Source organism: Heterodontus francisci, chromosome 3 (genome assembly GCF_036365525.1).
Source record: "Heterodontus francisci isolate sHetFra1 chromosome 3, sHetFra1.hap1, whole genome shotgun sequence".
In the NCBI taxonomy this organism is placed as follows: Eukaryota; Metazoa; Chordata; class Chondrichthyes; order Heterodontiformes; family Heterodontidae; genus Heterodontus; species Heterodontus francisci.
In genome coordinates, this window is record NC_090373.1 from 48,127,780 (window position 1) to 48,143,831 (window position 16,052).

Sequence of the window (16,052 nt, forward strand, 5' to 3'; positions counted from 1 at the left end):
TGGAATGAACTGCCTGAGGAGGTGGTGAAGGCAGGAACAGTAGTAACATTTAAGAGGCATCTGGACAGGTACTTGAATAAGCAAGGCATAGAGGGATATGGAATTTATGCAGGCAGGTGGGATTAGTATAGATAGGCATTATGGTCGGCATAGGCACGGTGGGATGAAGGGCCTGTTTCTATGCTGTACGACTCTACGACTATTTCTGTTGGCTGCCTGCTGGTAATCATTCAATCTGACTCTGGGAGAGAGCAAGGGATGTGTCACCTGACTTAAGTCAGAGAGATGGAGGGTTCATTGTACTTGCCTACATTAGCCCTTAACTCTACCAGAACAGATTAATGAGTAATTTTCTTGATCTGCTACTTGAATTACCTAACGGTGCACATATTAACTGTTTGTCTACAGAACACTGCAATTAAAAGTAATTAATTCATTATGAAACATTCTGGGGCATCCTGAGGGTGTGAAATGTACTATGAAGGCCTGGATTTGTAGTATTGATAGTGAAGCGGTCAGCATTTGTCATCATTACTCCACTGAAACTGAGAGTAACCTCTGGAGTCTGCAGGTGCACAGAATAACACAGAAATCCAGAAATTGCTGTCAGTGATTCTACACTTCCCCAGAGGGTGCACTGTTGAGGCACTTCGACACCTCCCCCACCACCCCCAAGTCTGCAATCATGAAAATTAATTGAATTAACGAGCACTTCCACTCTTGCACTGTTATTACATTAAAGATGCTATACAAATACAAGCTGATGTTGGTCGCTATAAAAACCCTTGAAAAAGGTCACACCTTGTTGAATGATGTGTAACTTTTTTTCAAAACGGTGTACTAACTTCACAATTACTGCTAAATACCCTCAGTGTCCTTGAAAAGCTAATTTTATGTTTGTGAAATGACAATTTTTTCGATGATGTAAATTCCAGATTTTTTCTTTGGGTTAACATGGAAGCTAAATTAGTTATTTCACAATCTGAAAATTTAAAAGTGAAGCATATTAAATGCTTTTAATTAGCTGGTTTGCTGTATATGAATACTTCAATGTGATTGGCTTCTTACCTGCTTGTTGGCATCACTGCTGCTGCAAACCAAGACATCCCCTTGACTTGGCGCCAGATTTAAACTGCCGTCGGGATGGGGAAAACGACACCATTGAGATTGCTAGATCTTTGTGGGCAGCATTCTTCGAGGTCAGAGGCATATCTTAGCCTCTCCAAAGGTTGCTTTAGCTGGGAGGAAAAAGTGGCTGACAAAATAAATGTGGAGGCAGGAAACTGAATCTGTGGAAAGCGATAGTGAAACAGCACTCAAATCCCATTTAGTGGTTGAGGCATAGATGTTGCTGCATGAGTTGACTGCGAGGGTGATTCTGCAGCTTGTTATTCCAAGCCACCCACTCTAGTGGACAGCAGTGTAGTATGCCTAGGAATGTGGCTGCAAAGAAGTTAAGGGAGGAGGTAACTTTTTCACAAATGACTGTGCAGAACTGAAGCCAACTTCTCTCAATCATCACCATTATAAAGCCCTAGGTTACACCATTTATCGAGACAAAGAAACCAGCCAGGAAAGCTAAATTAAAAAACAAATTAGGTCAGGATTGCAGGCAATATTCAAGGAAATGTCATTATGTGGCATGCAAGTGAGAAAGGAAACAAAGTATTAAAAGTCCCCAAAAGAGATCAATGGTTGGCAAATATACTAAATTATTTTCTTCATTTGCAGAAGATATTTTTGGGAGGAATGTCATTAGGGAATAGGCAAACCTAGGATATGTTGGGAAGGTGGGTTTGAGTGTCAAATGCATGAGGAAAGGGGAACTAAAAGTTGTGCAAATAACTTTAGACTACTGGTCATAACACTCTGAAAGGAGAGAAATGAATAAACACTTAAGGTACTATCACAAAACACTAAATTGTCTTGAAAAACTATTTAAGTTTAACTGCGCTCAATGTTTAAGCCTTAATAAACTGTAAAATTGGAAGGCATACTAATATTACATTGTTAAATATTTGACTCACTTTTTCAAGGTTTTTTTAGCTGCCACCCTTCCCACAATTTTTATTTTCTTTGTCCCTTTTTGTCAACTTGTTTCTGCCAATCTTCCTCTAATCATGAGGGATTCACACTTGAATGACTGGTATCGCCACAATGTTTGAAGTTTGTCTATTTTGGAGAGAGGCAGTGCATTTGCTTATGGAGTTCTGCTACGAAGAACTTCCTTGCACACAGGCAGTTCTGGGTTCCACTATGTAAATTCATGTTTTCAACCATTTATTGAATGATGGAGTTGTCAATAGCAGCACACAGATGGCTCAGGTCACTCATACTAAACTATTTCTAGTTTGATCAGTGATGGTTTCTCCTAATACTTTATTACTGTGGTTGGAGAGCTGAGCCCATGACAGTTTGCCTCTATAGTAACAAAATATTTTATCACATTTTATGGGTTGATATTGCTTTTATTTGCCTTTCTGGTGTTCAGCTAGTAGAGCTGAAACCTAGCACTTTTTCATATACTAAATATTTAATATGTTCTGAATTTTGATTTTCAGACAAAACCCTTTTTGTTTCCAAGGGAAACAGAAAAATGCAAAAAAAAGTTAGTATTGGAGGATATATGAAGCATCACTAACAAAGGTTTTCCACCCCAATCATTAACTTCAAAGGCATGTTCTTTACAGAAAATCAGTAAAGGGTCCTTAACTGTCAAGTGTCAATATTCCAGAGGACAGTACTTTAAAATTTGATGTACAGTGAAATTCTTACTTTGCTAAAAACTTCTTGTGGTCTAGTAACTATCTTCTAGTGCCTGAATCCTATTCTGAAGCTTGATTTATTGAATATTGCCATTGAAATATTATTCACTAGTGCAAACAGGAAAGACTGGAAACAAGCAACAGGCAAATCAATGTTTGTGAAGGAAACGGACAGTATTTCAGCAATTAGTTTTTGAAGTGTTGAGAAACAAAACAATTTTTAAGGAAATAATGAAATTTTAAAGAAAAGCAAATAATTCAGTTTTTTTTAAAGGAATATAGGAAAACCATATTTGTTTTATCGGATCCCGCAGTGGTGTTGGATAATGGCTTGTCGTACAACTGAATGAAGGAAAGCACAAATGATTTTCCCTTGCTGCATAATTGTTGATCTTGGCTGTGCCGATGTGGGAAGGATCTAAGTGGAGATCTTGTAAATCAGCTAGGATTAAGATTTAGATGTTTAAAAATTCAGCTTTTGGAAATAAATAGGTAATTTTTGACAAACTTGCAGATTGCAATACCATCTGTTTAAAAAAAAATAAATAAAATAATAATCATGGCTGGACATAGAGTGTGAACACTCTTAAGAATGATGTAGTCTTGATGCATTTTTTGACTTAGCGTTTTATTTCAGTTCTTGTATACTTTAAAAATGTGTATATTTGTAATAGCATCTTCATCAAAGCAAAGGGAAGCTTAACACAAACTCGAACAGCACCTCATCTTTCAACTGGGCATTTTACAGCCTTTTGGACTCAACATTGAATTCAACAAATTTAGTTCATAACCTCTGCCCCCATTTTGTTTAGCTTTTCTTTGCTAGTTTAGTTTTTTTTCCCCTCGTTTCACTTATTTTCTTTACTTTGCTTTCGGACAGCAGCTATTCAGGATCCTGCCATTCACACCTCCTCTAGACATATCTTGTTTCTTTACTTGTCCCATTACCACTTCCTTTGGCTTTGCAGTATGAAACATTTTGAAGGATCGGAGGCTGGCTGTGAGAACATTGAAAATAGTTGAACATCAAGGTGATAAAAGCATGAATACTATTTCAGTGGCAGATGGGCTGATTTCCTTGGCAGAATGCTACACAGGAAGAGACTGCATAATCTTGCCACAATGTCTGTCTGTTTATGTACCTGAACTGTGAAGGCGCTAGGAAAAAATAAGAGTGCAATATAGCAATTCAAAAAAAAGTTACTGAACAGGGCAACTCCTTGTAAAACAATTTAATATGTTTGATATTTTCTTTTAATGTATGGCTCTGCTGTCTATAAATTTACAATAAATCCTGTTTCAACCTAGACCATGGATTAACAAATAATCATTTACAGTTTTTTGTGTTTTTGTTTGTATGAACACATTAAAGAAATGAAGAAATAAATTGCATTTATGTAGCATTTGCTATGACCTCAGGATGTCCTAAAAAATGCTTCACAGCCAATTAATTACCTTTTGAAGTGTAGTTACTGTTAATATGCAGGGAATGGTGGCAACTGATTTGCACACAGCAAGGTCCCACAAACGACAATGAGATAACTGACCAGTTAAACCGTTTGTTTGTTTCACTGATGTTTGAGGAATAAATATTGACCAGGAGAACTCCCCAGCTCTTTGAATAGTGCCATAGAATCTGTTGTGTCCATATTAAGCTACAGATGGGATCTTGCTTTAAGGTCTCATCTGAAAGAGGGCATGCAGCACTCCCTCAGTACTGTACAGGAGTGTCAGCCAAGAAGTCCTGAGGTGGAGCTTAAATCCATCACTTCTGACATGAGGTGAAAGTGGTATTGCTGAGCTGAGGCTGACGCCAAAGGATTAATACATAAATATCTAACCGGCATTGTGCTGCTTTGGCTGGATATGATGCAGAATGGTTTAAAATTAATTTTAGCTGAGCAATGCCAGTTTTAACCACCATAATTAGTTAACAAATTGCAATAATGTTATCACTAGCTTTGTTACTGGTTTATTCATAAAACATAATCATTTCTCTCTTTGTAATTAATCAGAACTTAATTTCATTGCAGTATTATTAAAAAGAATCAGGTATTCAAGTATCTTTTTAAACTCCTAGGTAACCAAGAATGATTTCTTAACATTCGATTACATACTATGCATGGATGAAAGCAATTTGAGGTGAGTAGAATATTATTTTCAGCCATTGTCCTGGTTTTCAACAGATGCCCTAGTTTGATGAAAGTGTGATGGCTTGTAATTGAGTAGGATTTGTTTAAAGTACCATTCAGGTTTTTAATTGAGCTTTTGTTTCCTGGTATCAAATGATTTAGACTTTCAGTTCACATCCATTGTATATTGTCTACTAATCATATTTGACAAGCAACTTCCAGTTATCAAATAAGTTTCCTTATAATTCTGGATCTCGACAGTAGCAAAGTTGCAGTGATGGGCATTACCAGTTAAAGTTTGAAAACTGTGTCTGTAATTTTCCCACTTGTAGCCCAAAAGCAAAATACTGCAGATGCTGGAAATCTGAAATAAAAACAGCACATTTCCTGCAACTTATTTCCAGCTTTTTCTGTTTTTATTCCCCACTTATAAACTTTTTTGACATTTTCCCTCTTAAATAGAATACATATAAAAGCATGTTGTATAGGGAATGAAAGGGTTGTAATTTATTTGGAGCATTAGGAATCTACAGAAGTTAAAACTGAATTATAATCCTTAGCTTACTCCTCGAGAACCGTTATGTATTGTGTGTGTACTGGTGGTTGGGTATTTTTTTATGTGCAAAACTCTTGAAATCATCCCATTCTTCTTGTGTTTCCAGTCTATAAAATATATTCAGAAGTTTTTGCTCAAGTTTGACAGGGACAAGTTTTTCCAGTCAGCAGAATGTGATAAAGTGGAATTTGTTTTGGTCAGTTTGTCTTTTTGCAGTGGATAGAAGATGACAGCCCAAAAATACTTATGATTTGTCAATTATTTGAGAGTCTTCATGAGAGACACCCAAGGATCAGAATCTCACTGGTGCAGTAAGGATTGCTATTGTAGTTATAGCACATCGATGGACTGGTGTAAAGGGCCTCTTACCCTGCATCTTACCCTCCGTTTAACTCAAGCCTCACGTAGCCTTTATATTAACCTGGAGTGCAAAGACATTTTGTATTCCCACATATCTCAAAAATGAAATAAATAATAATGAAAGTCTATGTCTATTTATTTTTTAACTGCTAGAAATGATCCTTAATGCTGACTTTTGAAGCTTTAATGATCACCTACCATTTATCTTAAGGCGCTAATTGGAATATGCTGGACGTGGCATTGTGTGTATGCCCTTTAATGCAAAACAATGTAATATATTCTATTATAAAAATTGAGCCTTTATATCTGTTCATTTTGCATTTTGGGGGACTTGAAGAGGACCTCAGTATATCAATTAATAAACTTTGCTTTGAAGTACTAAAGTTGAGGAGCAATATGGTGATTTTCATTTTGCGTTGCCTGTTGAATTGTAGGCAAAACTAGGGATAGATTTTTGTTTTCACTGCCTGGGTGGTAATCAAACAGAGTGAATTGTTTTGCCGTTTGTAGAACCTACCTGATTTTCATTCCATTGAAAATCTATCACTAATCATAGTGAAAGAAAAAGGGTTCTATCTCAATTTAAATATTCAGTGTTTCTCTTGTTTATCCTAATTTCTTTGATTGAAAGCAGAAAAAATTTTATATTTAAGTTCATCCTTTTTAAAAAGGAAATAGCATGAATAACATTGAAATCAGCACATGATGGTCATAACACAATAATCCATCAAAATACATGGATTGATTGATTGGGATTCACATCTAGAGACTGAAAAGTCATCTATGACACTAGAGTCGATATTGCCGCTAGAATAGAGTTCTTGCATTCGGATATGTTTATGCAGATGGAAAGAGGTAAAAGATCACTCTCATCTGGAGGGGAAAATGTTCCTAACCATAACAATCATGAAGGAATGCAGAGAAGTGGGAAGGGGAATTATACAGCTCCACAGAGCAAAAACTTGTCAACTCCTCCAAGTTGCTTTCCCTAAACAGCGCATAATATTCTTCATGCACATATTGTTTGCAGTATTTCAGGCAAGGGACCCAAGCCTGGATAGATTTCCCTTGACAGAGGGACAGAGTGCATGTATTTTTTTTTTCTGGGTTGGTCAATTGTATTCACAGATTATGGACATTATAATTTAGTTGATAATTCCATCTGTAGTCACAGAACTGGTGCAACATAAATAACAAGCCAATTATGTTTATTGGATTATTGGATAGCTGTATCAATGTGCTGGCACAGACACCATGGCCTCCTTCTCTGCTGTAAGATTTTATAATATTCACTGAAAAGTAGAGGGCAGTACAATGATCTGACTCTAACTGTGAGTCAGAATGTTGCAAGTCTGGAAAATGCATTCAAGTCTCCCAAATATATATCTATCAGGGGATGAAAGGTTCCAGTGGCCCAGTTATACAGGAGTAAGCAGAGCCTTCATTTGAACTTTTCTCTAGTACTTACTATGCATACCACACCATCTTTCTTTGCTCTTCCGCAAGGTCAATATTAGAACTAGCTTTCCCCCCTCTGCCCCCATTCCTTTTAAATAATTAGAGCTCATTGGGTTTGTTTGAACTAACATAGACATGTTGGTTTCTGATCCAGTATCTCTTTTCTGTTGTTACTATTTTTTATATAAAAGAAATCTAGTTGTATGGGCTCTCACCTTTTCCATTGAGAAGGAAGTACCAGTGCAAATCACAAGCTTCAAGGTAAAAATGATTCTACGAAGCTTCATTTGACATCTTTTATCAAAGAACTGAAAAGGCCATTTTGAACATTTATCATGCCCTGTCAGGAAGTCCCACTCCCCTCTGCAGAATTAGTCCATAGAGATTAGGAACCTTTATCTAAGAGAGGTTTTTTTATTGTCAATTTTAAAAACCCAAGGTTTTTTTTCCAAGTGCTTTTCAGTTTTTATTTTTAACATTGAAAACCAGAAATAAATCGAAGTATGGAGCAAATTAGAACCAAGAAAAATTTGAAGAATATTCGTTTCATTTTGAGAAATCATTAAATATCAAGAAAGCTTGCAAGCGGCTAACAAGGTACAAGTGAGGCTAAAAGACAACCCATAATTATTTGCAGTTCACAGAACCCACTCAATATTGGTAGTTCCAAAAGCACTGCCTTGTGTACACTTTCTATTTCCAAACCTTGCCAGTAATCTATACATGCTTACTTTGTCAAGTATTCTACAAGGAATAAGCCCAAGAATTCTAATTTTTTCTGACTTTAGGATATAAAATGGGGTTTTGGATGGTGATTACTTTACTTTTCCTTCCTGTGATTTTATTTAAATGACATATCAACAACAGGCCAGAATTTATTGTAGCGGACAGGCGATCAGCTTCCGCCCGTGTCGGTTTAATTTTCAAGAGACTTTTCAGTGCAAGTTGCTGCGTGAAGATGGAAAGGGTGTGGCACCCTCTACAGGGTTCTGTGTGAACAGCGCAAGCAACTATGTATTTCCTTAACCAATTAGATTGAAGTATTGTGAAATGAACAGCTTATGAACCAGGAATATAAGAATAGTGAATGTATTGTCAAATCGGGTACAGGAAGCAAAATAAAGAGAGGGAAAGAAACATTTGGGTTACCAGGGAGACAGAGACAAGGAAAAAGTAACTTTCCAACAATTAAAAGCTGAAGGAATGAGACTGTGCACTTGTAATAATTAATTGTCAATGCCAGAGAGGTAGTTTGACAGTAATTAAGACATTTCATGCATTAGAAAGGGTATTTAGACTGAAATGGACAAGACCTAACTTTCTGTAGTGAGTTTAATTTGTACCTTCAGTGCAATTACAGGAATGTCAGTGTTCAATGTATATGAATGATGAATCAGACAACAAGATGCCATTTTCGTGATGCTAACAGCAGAACACTGCATTTCGTATAGCAGATTTTCACACTTAAACACACATATGCCTTTGCCTGAAGTTGCTGTGTCAGTTGCGCATAAATAACAGTCTGTGCCGTTAGGCTGACTGTTATTTTGACCGTAACTTCTGTTAATAACTTGCCTCTAGTTGCTTCACTCCCAGAATTTAGCACTGAAACAGATCTTAGGATGCACACTGGTGACATCATCACATGTTGCATCCATGTGTCACGTTACAGCATGCATGATGCCACTAGTGCAATGTGCACTCCTCTTGGATTCACCAGGAGCAGGGAGAATTTGGTGTTTCTCCAGTCCACCAACCTGGAGGTAAAAAAACTTTAAAATGTAGCAGCAAGGAAATGGTGAACATCCTCTTTTTTAAAAAAAAAATGCAATTGATTAATGGAGCTCCTTCAGTTGAAAATTGACTTGTATCAACATCTAACAATGTTCATCAGTTGATTTTTGAAGGAATACAGAATGAAACATGGAGTCTAAATCCCATTATTTGTGGGATTGATTAAATCTAATGTCTCCACAGATGGCAGTTGATCAGTTGCAAAATAAATTGCGTATTCTCTTGATATATTTTGAGTCCTAACTGAACTGGTGCACCCTATTTTACCTTTTAACAATACACAAAAATATTAATTTTTTCAAAACACATACATGGGCTGTATTTAATGAGCCCGCTGCTGGTCCCGGAAAAGGGCAACATTCCCGTCTGCCACATATGCAGCGGGTGACCAATTAACATAATGGAAACGCCAGTCACCCTCAATCATGTGATGGGGGCGGGAGGTGCGACATTGGTAACAGCATCAGCTGACAGCGGATCAAGTGCTACTGCCATCTTTAAATGCCTGCCAGCCCTGCATTCACTTCCACCTTGGAGTCAATAGAAGGTCTGTTTACTGTGAGGCATAAAAACACGCAGTGCTGTTTCCTACACTACCCAACCCCACCTTGGAAGAGTGGACAGGATGGCAGCACGTAGACCAAGGGTAGCTCCATGCTTCTGTGTTGCCTCCCTGCAGATTCCCCTTCAAGCTGCAAGGGAAAGGCAGGAGGTTCTCTTCCCTGGCGATGGTAAGAAGAGGTCCTCCCGCCTGACAAGGCAAGCCTGGGTGGAGATCGCAAAGGAGGTCAGCAACAGTGTGCTCATCCGACGCTGGTGGGTCCAGTGCAGGAAGAGGGTCAGACCTACTGCACTCAGCCAAGGTCAGTGTTCCATTCCAATGCTCTTTTCTGGGGTTTGCATGTGACAGCAGGGCGCTACTGCAGCACGATGACTGACCGGTTATAACCTCTTCATAACAAATGCATAGCTTGATCTGGGACACATGTCACCCTCGTTCATAGCTCACCCCCAGTAAATCCCATGACAGTGTATGTCATCACGAGAAATCAGATCCCCCATTTGGGGATGAGGGGCCCATAGTAGCAGAACTGTCAAGTTGATACTTGTGCCAATTTATAATTTCTATATCCTTCCTCTTGCAGGAGACGAGGGTCTGTCACAGGAGGGGACGGCCAGGTCTGGTGGAGGGGTCCCTGACATTCATCCCCTAAGCCAGGCCAAGGAAGAGACTTTAGAACTGGTGGGGATCCAAGGTCAATGCACTTTATCTGACTGGGAGACTGGAGTTCCTGCACAAGAGAGTGATTATTGTCATTCATCAAAAAATTCATGAATGATGGAGAACCACATCAGGCATGTTTGATATAACAAGATATATACAGCCTAACCCACACGTGTTTCTGTTCTCTTGTGCAGGTCAGCGTTCGCAGGTGACTGCAGCCACAGAGGAACATCCATCAACCTCTGAGGAGGAGGACCACTCAGAGGATGCAGTGTCCCATGACTCTCCTGCACCTTCCACCAGTGCATATACTTTCACCTCAGTGAGTAATCGATCAGCATTAGAATCAGGTCACCAGCTGGTGACAGCACTGCACAGGCGCCATAGCTGCCAGCTGAAGCTGAGACAGCTGCGGCCTCCGACAGTCGAGGGCTGTGGGTGGCCATGCCCATGCTGAGCCCCAGGCTGATGATGAACCTTTGTTGTTGACAGCACAGGGCATGCTGGAGTTTCAGAGAGAGGTAAGGCAACATCTGGTGGAGATGCCAGAGGCCATACGCAGCTATGAGCGGATGATGGAGGAGTCCGTCTTGCCATGTTAACAGACATACGAGCACAGGGCTTTCTCCACCGAGAGGTTGGCGACCCTCAGAGTGCCAGATTCCACAGATGCTCGAGCAGCTCGCCTTGGCCATGAGCTGAACTCAGCAGTGGCAAGGTAAGAGAAGGACCAAGAGCCTGCAGACTTCTCCCACTCTTGGTCCTTCTCTGTTGAGCAGGGAGGTTCCAGCAAGCTTTGAAAGGAAAGTGGAGAGGCTGCCTTTCACATCTGGAACTCCCCTCAGGGCACTCCGAGTATTGTCACAAGCTCCTCAGCCCTCCACCAGTGAGCCCAGCTCCAGCAGCCGCGATGCTCGGAAGAGAGTCCAGCTCCAGAGCCCATCAAGCACCTAGAGGATGGCTCCCGAAGTCATCTCAGGCGAAGGGGTGTCCTAAACAGCTGTCTGCCTCCAGCATAGCTTCTGGCGCAAGGTCACACCACGTAGGAGCACGTGCAATTGTATTAAGCAAAGCACCTAGCCACACTTGGATATTTACTAATGTTGCAAATATGTTCTTTTGGAATTTAATTAAACACTCTTTTGTGACAATTATTATCCATCATTGTGTGAAAATCATATTCTATTGTGCCTTAATTGTGAGCTTCTGACTTCCATCCTACCTCTTAGTGCAGTGCCAATGTGACCACAACCGTCATTATCATGGCAATGTGACTGCAAATCTCATTAGCATATGCTCTCCCATGGGCATGAGCGCGCATTGTAGCTGGTCGGCACTCGGGGAACGCAGATAGAAAGGAGGTGGCAGACTATGCATGAAAGTGAGTCTTTATTGGATTCTCAGTGAGTGGACATCGGTTGGCTAAAAGCGGGTCATTGAGCTTTCTCTTGCCTCCTTTCCTCATCACTCAAAATGTCTGGCCTCCATCGCCGTTTTAATAATCATCCATTGCTGGTTGCAGCTGTCTCTCTTCTGCGTCCTTGTCAGAAGGCATTTGATAAGGTTCCACACAGACTGTTAGCTAAGTTGAAGATAAATTATTCACCTCGTTACATGGTAGAAGACTGAGAGTATGTGTCGTATCAAGGTCTGAATGGGTTACTGTTTGGGACAGTGAGAGTAACACCTCCCACTGTGATGATGACAGAAGAGATCATATGTCTAATAGGCTTGGAAGAAGCAAGAAGCATTGTGAGTAGCAGAAGCTAGACTAACTTATGGAAAGTGTATCTAGTCCATGTAAATAAATGAGTTACTGTTTACATTTACAATGACTCTGAGATCTCTGTAAACCAAGCTCACCCTAGCAACAATATATGGTAGCAATGGTGAACACACCCAGAAGATTTTGAGAAGCCTAACCTAGTACAGTAATGCCAAAATAATGCAGGTCTCGTGGAGAGGCTGCGAATAGCTCCAGAGCTGCTCTGTAGACGACAAAAAGACACGGACAGTTGCTGAGTCAGCTGCACAGGCATTCAGGCTGCACCACAGGAGCGTGGTGGTCTGAGAGAAAAATCCAGGTCCAGTGATCGCAGGCTTCAAGTCACAGAACTGAGCAACAGGCAGGGATCGGGTGAGCAACCTTTAGAAAAAGGTAGAAATGTTGTCCAATCGCACACTGGGCAGGCAAAATGGGGAAAAGCCGAATCCTGTCAAACTGTGGATCTGAAGTTGCAGCCATTACTCGAAGAACGTGAGGGTGAAACATGGACAACTTCCGAAAAGAGCGGGAGTACTTCCATTGCGAGAACGAAAATTTATAAAAGAAAGAAAATGACCTTCAGAGTTTAAGAAGATATGGATCAAAAATGTCCAATTTCAGAGAGGTTTGAGAATTTGGAAGGACCTAACCAGATTCGGAATTGGTCTCTGTGGAGAAGACTTTTAAGATACAGAATAGCTTCCCAGCAAGTCTGAAGCTGAACAGGTAAACACTCTGCTGTACTCAATAGGTGCAATAGCTGATGTGATCACAAGGCAGGGCATAACTGAGGCTTCCGATAAGTTTGACATTTTACAAGTTTGATGTTTTGCAAGTCTTTGATAAGGTATTTTAACTTAAGCAATAAAATTCCAAGGCCAAGTTTAATAGAACAGTGCAAAAACCAGGTGAATCAGTGGATGCTTTCATTAACGACTTGTCTGACTGGCTTATGGATATGAGTATGGAGACCTGAAGACAGAATTGATGAGACCGCATCATTGTGGGTATTGTGGATGAATCTCTATCAGTTTTATTACAGTCAAAAGAAGATCTCAACCTGGAGAAGGCGATACAAATGGTTAGACAAGTGGAAGTCCATAAGCAGAACAGAGCAATCGTGAGAGAAGAGATACCTTGGGTCGGGAAAACTCCAATGATCATACAGTTCCTGAAGGCCAGGACGGAAAAACAGTCTCCAGACAAGAAGGTACATACGGGAGGGAAGGTGCAAGACGCTGTGAAATGCTGCCAGCGCTCAGGCGCCAAAAAGACCCACAGGCGCGAACAGTGTCCTGAAATTAAAGCAGAATGCTTTCACTGTAAGAAGGTGACCCATTTTGTAAAAATCTGCCAAAACAAGACCTCTACTTTCAAAGATTTCAAACAAAAAGTCTTCATGCAAAGAGCTGTCAATGAAGTGGAACAAGCTCCATTGAAAGATAAATCGGGAGATTTCCTTGGCGATCAATGACCCTAATCATGCATTCTGGACGGCAGATATTTATGTCAACGACGTATTACCAACTCTATATTAGACACTGGAGCAAACGTCACAGTTTTGTCAGTGAACAAGCCGTGGTTATCAACACATTGCTCACAACCAACATACACTCAGTTACTCAGTCCAGGAGGGGTTGAACTAAAAGTCAGGGAAAACTACAGACAACACTCCATCCAGAACAAGGAAAGCAGATATTGGAAACACTATGTTCTACAGAATGAAGAATTTTCTCTTGAGGAGAAGAGCATGTTTAGATCTTCATCTTAGCAAAAAAAAGTGGATGAAATCCAGCAACAAGAATCCAGGAGGCACTTTCCAGTAGACTTTCCAAAACTATTTTCAAGTCCAGTAAGACTGAATACAGCATTACGTTGAGAGAAGATGCTAAACCAGTATGTATCCTTATGCCTAGGAAGATACCACATCCATTGATGAAGCAAGTCCAAATTCAGCTAGAAGTGATGACTAGGATGAGAGTTATTTCTCCTGTCACAAAACCAACAGAGTGGTGTTTGGGAATGGTCCCAGTTCCTAAACGAAAGGGTACTCTTTGCATTTGTGTTGACCTAACTCGGCTTCATTAGGCTGCTGCAAGGGAAATTCATCCACTTTCCTCAGTAGGCGAAAGCTTGGCAAAGTTATCCAAAAGTATTATGCTCACAAAACTTGACGCTAATAGCAGCTTGTGGCAAGTTCCATTGGATGAGAAGTCAAGATTACTGACTACCTTCATCACTCCATTTGGAAGATTTTGCTTTCATAGTTTACCATTCGGTATAACATCTGCACCTGAAGTATTCCAAAGGGCGATGTCAAACTTTCTACAGGGCCTTGAAGGAGGATTATGCCATATGGAAGACATTTTAGTCCATGGTGAATCCTTCGAAGAACATGACCTGAAAGTTAGAGAGGTTTTGAACTGTTTACAAGAAGACTGCCTGATACTTAAGGAAAATTCTGAATTCTCAAAAATATCTTTTTGTTCTCAGGACACGTCGTTAGTAACAAGGGCATAATGGCAGACCCCCAAAAGGGGAGAGCCATTAGTGAATTCCCAGTTCCTACTTCTGTCCAAGATCTTCCTTGGAATGGTTAATCAGTTGGCAAAATTTTTGCCCAACCTAGTGCAAGTTACTGAACCCTTAAGGCAACTATTAAAGATCAGGCATGGTGTTGGAATGCACATCAATGCAAGCATTTCAAAGGATAAAGGAAATGCTGATATCGCCAGATAGCTTAGCATTATGACCCTTCACTACAAACTATAATTGCAGCAGACGCCTCATCTGCAGGGCTAAGGGCAGTCCTTTTTCACGAACAGACAGATTGATGTAGAAGACTGGCCTATAATGCATCTCGAGCATTGTCTGAGACAGACAAGGTACACTGTCGTAGAGAAAGAAGCTCTCTGTCACGTGGGCTTGCAAAAAGTTCTCCGATTATATTATTGGCTTAAAATTTGTCATAGAGACAGACCACATACCCTTACTTTCCTTACTGGATGAAAAGAAGCTCGCTAGAATGCCTCTGAGAATTCGGAGATTCCGGTTGAGGCTAATGAGATTCACATACGAGACGATTTATGTACAAGGCAAGATGCAAACTTACGCAGATGCTTTATCTCAAGCTACTGTTGACTGTCCTACACAAAAGGACATTAACATCATTGACAAGATTGAGTTGTACTCACAGTACACTGCATCTCAATGGCCGGCAAGTTCACAGAAGCTCCAAGAAATTCGCCATGCTCAGAAACGAGATGAGGAATGCATTCGAGTATGCCAATTTTGCACACCAGGTTGGCCACAGCAAAGCCCCAGTGATGAAAATTTTCTTCGAGTTCAGGAGGAACTTCACTATTATGGATGATTTGCTCATGTATAATGACAGGCTGGTGATTCCGGACTCACTGCGGACAGATATTTTGGAAAGAATACATCAGGGCCACAGAGTATAGGCTCAGTCATCCATCTGGTGGCCAGAGATATCCAGAGATCTAGAACAAATGATCTCTAATTGCCAGGTATGTGCAATGCACAGACCAGATCCGAGGGAACCCCTTGTATCTTGGGAACATTTAGGGATGGATCTATCTTTGTTTCATAGGAAATTCTACATGAGAGACTATTTTTCAAGATGGATTGAAGTTGAAAGGTTGTATATAACAACTACACTGAATCTGTCATTCGAGCTTTACAGGAGGTTTTTGCAACACATGGCATTCCTGTCGAGGTTATGTTAGATCATCTTTCTTTGGTCTCCTTGTCTCGAGACAATGGGTAAGCACCTAGAGGCGGTCATTGGTTTGTGAAGCTGCGCCTGGAGTGGCGATAAAGGCCAATTCTAGAGTGACAGACTCTTCCACAGGTGCTGCAGATAAAATTGGTTGTCGGGGCTGTTACACAGTTGGCTCTCTCCTTGCACTTCTGTCTTTTTTCCTGCCAGCTGCTAAGTCTCTTCGACTCGCCACTCTTTAGCCCCTCCTTTATGGCT

At 40.4% G+C, this 16,052-nt stretch overlaps 1 protein-coding gene across 8 annotated transcripts in view; it reads left to right on the forward strand.

The window, feature by feature from the left end:
* Positions 1 to 16,052, forward strand: part of acp1 (acid phosphatase 1) — a 102,312-nt gene that overhangs the window by 28,389 nt on the left and 57,871 nt on the right. For all 8 annotated transcript variants that reach the window (XR_010971012.1, XR_010971016.1, XM_068022079.1 and 5 more), the window contains one exon: positions 4,846 to 4,907. Coding sequence is in view for 6 of the 8 variants with exons in the window: in XM_068022079.1 (XP_067878180.1) it covers positions 4,846 to 4,907 (62 nt within the window). In the remaining 2 variants the exon portion in view is untranslated. The remainder of the gene's footprint in view (positions 1 to 4,845; positions 4,908 to 16,052) is intronic.